This window comes from Palaemon carinicauda, chromosome 7, assembly GCF_036898095.1.
Source record: "Palaemon carinicauda isolate YSFRI2023 chromosome 7, ASM3689809v2, whole genome shotgun sequence".
In the NCBI taxonomy this organism is placed as follows: Eukaryota; Metazoa; Arthropoda; class Malacostraca; order Decapoda; family Palaemonidae; genus Palaemon; species Palaemon carinicauda.
Window position 1 is genome coordinate 142,921,939 of NC_090731.1, and position 2,500 is coordinate 142,924,438.

The following is a 2,500-nucleotide window of genomic DNA, read 5'->3' on the forward strand; positions in this document are numbered from 1 at the left end:
AATATATGATTTATATGTGTGTATATACGTATGTATGTAGAATGAGATAAAGTTTACACGCACCAATGCTATAATCTGTATAGAGGACATGGACTTCCAAAATGAGGAACTCTCATCATTATATTTCCCGACGGATTTGTAAAGTTCTCTTATCCTTTTTCATCGTCAGGAAGCAAGTTATCATGTTTTAAAAGTTAAAGGTGTCCGATTTCAGTTTCACCAGAATAGATGGTACATCAGAACGTAAGCCGGACAAGTCCAACTCCCCATTTTGGTGTCCAAACACAGCAGTGGCCTCCCCAGTAAACAGCTTAAACTCACTGTCCCGGCCTGGGATCGATCTGCCGCTATGCAAATGTTAGGCGAACACGTTACCACTGCACTAGCCAAGGTTGCAAGTTCACTTGTATATTCAAGGGTAAGATTATTCAATGTGCTGACAGGCAAGAAATTAATTCTATATTTAATCATTTCAAAAATTATATTTTAATTTTGATAATCATAATTTTAGTAATAATAATCTTTATAATTTTAATAACAAAATAATGCTATGGATGTCAATTCATGCAATTCTCTGAGCCTTTGACGAGAAAGTTGTGTGAAAACAAAAATATCGATGGTTTCTTACTAAAAATAGTAAGACTAAATTTAAATATAGAAATAAACAAGAGAGATAAAGGAAAAGTTATCTCTCTCTCTCTCTCTCTCTCTCTCTCTCTCTCTCTCTCTCTCTCTCTCTCTCTCTCTCCAGGAGGTAAACAAAAAAATCAATAATACGACAACAATGCAATAAGCGTCAGTACCTGAATTTACACTTTGTACAAAAGAGGTGATAAACATCCAAAGGAATGTTAAAGACGACGTTACAATTTACCTTAAGACTGAGCTATCTTCCCCTTCTACTCCTCTCCCTCCACCCCTTCCTCCTACTCCTCCTCCTCCTCCTCCTCTTCCTCCTATTCCTTCACCCACTCCTCCTCCTCCTCCTCCTCCTCCACCCCTTCCTCCTCATCCTCCTCCTCCTCTTACTCTTGCACCCCCTCCTCCTCCTCTAACCATTCCTTTTCCTCCACCCCCTCCTCCTCCTCCTCTTATTCTTGCACCCCCTCCTCCTCCTCTAACCCCTCCTTTTCCTCCACCCCCTCTTCTTCCTCCACCCCCTCTTCTTCCTCCACCCCCTCTTCCTCCTCCTCCTCTTACTCTTGCACCCCCTCCTCCTCCTCCTCTAACCATTCCTTTTCCTCCACCCCCTCTTCTTCCTCCACCCCCTCCTCCTCCTCCTCCTCTTACTCTTGCACCCCCTCCTCCTCCTCCTCTTACTCTTGCACCCCCTCCTCCTCCTCTAACCATTCCTTTTCCTCCACCCCTCTTCTTCCTCCACCCCTCTTCTTCCTCCACCCCCTCCTCCTCCTCCTCCTCCTCCTTCTTACTCTTGCACCCCCTCCTCCTCCTCCTCTAACCATTCCTTTTCCTCCACCCCCTCTTCTTCCTCCACCCCCTCCTCCTCCTCCTCCTCTTACTCTTGCACCCCCTCCTCCTCCTCCTCTTACTCTTGCACCCCCTCCTCCTCCTCTAACCATTCCTTTTCCTCCACCCCTCTTCTTCCTCCACCCCCTCCTCCTCCTCCTCCTCTTACTCTTGCACCCCCCTCCTCCTCCTCCTCTTACTCTTGCACCCCCTCCTCCTCCTCTAACCATTCCTTTTCCTCCACCCCCTCTTCTTCCTCCACCCCCTCCTCCTCCTCCTCCTCCTCCTTCTTACTCTTGCACCCCCTCCTCCTCCTCCTCTAACCATTCCTTTTCCTCCACCCCCTCTTCTTCCTCCACCCCCTCCTCCTCCTCCTCCTCTTACTCTTGCACCCCCTCCTCCTCCTCCTCTTACTCTTGCACCCCCTCCTCCTCCTCTAACCATTCCTTTTCCTCCACCCCTCTTCTTCCTCCACCCCCCTCCTCCTCCTCCTCCTCTTACTCTTGCACCCCCTCCTCCTCCTCCTCTTACTCTTGCACCCCCTCCTCCTCCTCTAACCATTCCTTTTCCTCCACCCCTCTTCTTCCTCCACCCCCTCCTCCTCCTCCTCCTCCTCCTTCTTACTCTTGCACCCCCTCCTCCTCCTCCTCTAACCCCTCCTTTTCCTCTACCCCCTCTTCTTCCTCCACCCCCTCTTCTTCCTCCACCCCCTCCTCCTCCTCCTCTTACTCTTGCACCCCCTCCTCCTCCTCCTCTAACCATTCCTTTTCCTCCACCCCCTCTTCTTCCTCCACCCGCTCCTCCTCCTCCTCCTCTTACTCTTGCAACCCCTCCTCCTCCTCTAACCATTCATTTTCCTCCACCCCCTCTTCTTCCTCCACCCCCTCCTCCTCCTCCTCCTCTTACTCTTGCACCCCCTCCTCCTCCTCCTCTTACTCTTGCACCCCCTCCTCCTCCTCTAACCATTCCTTTTCCTCCACCCCTCTTCTTCCTCCACCCCCTCCTCCTCCTCCTCCTCTTACTCTTGCACCCC

The 2,500-nt window shown here is 50.3% G+C and overlaps 3 protein-coding genes across 4 annotated transcripts in view; 2 read left to right on the top strand and 1 right to left on the bottom strand.

Moving 5' to 3' along the window:
- Positions 1-2,500, top strand: part of LOC137644046 (uncharacterized) — a 303,711-nt gene that overhangs the window by 145,239 nt on the left and 155,972 nt on the right. The gene's annotated exons all lie outside the window — the stretch shown is intronic.
- On the top strand, positions 89-1,459 carry LOC137644577 (uncharacterized). Its single transcript, XM_068377536.1, has 3 exons — positions 89-138; positions 289-418; positions 881-1,459. Exons 1-3 carry the CDS (start codon positions 89-91, stop codon positions 1,457-1,459), a joined length of 759 nt encoding a protein of 252 aa, XP_068233637.1.
- LOC137644578 (uncharacterized) lies at positions 1,690-2,316 on the bottom strand. The gene has a single exon (XM_068377537.1). It carries the CDS (start codon positions 2,314-2,316, stop codon positions 1,690-1,692), a length of 627 nt encoding a protein of 208 aa, XP_068233638.1.

Coding starts and splice junctions, on each gene's coding strand:
- LOC137644577 (XM_068377536.1), top strand. CDS start 89: ATGGACTTCCAAAATGAGGAACTCTCATCATTATATTTCCCGACGGAT. Junction 139..288: donor TTATATTTCCCGACGGATTT/GTAAAGTTCTCT, acceptor GTCCAAACACAG/CAGTGGCCTCCCCAGTAAAC. Junction 419..880: donor GTTCACTTGTATATTCAAGG/GTAAGATTATTC, acceptor ATTTACCTTAAG/ACTGAGCTATCTTCCCCTTC.
- LOC137644578 (XM_068377537.1), bottom strand. CDS start 2,316: ATGGTTAGAGGAGGAGGAGGGGTTGCAAGAGTAAGAGGAGGAGGAGGA.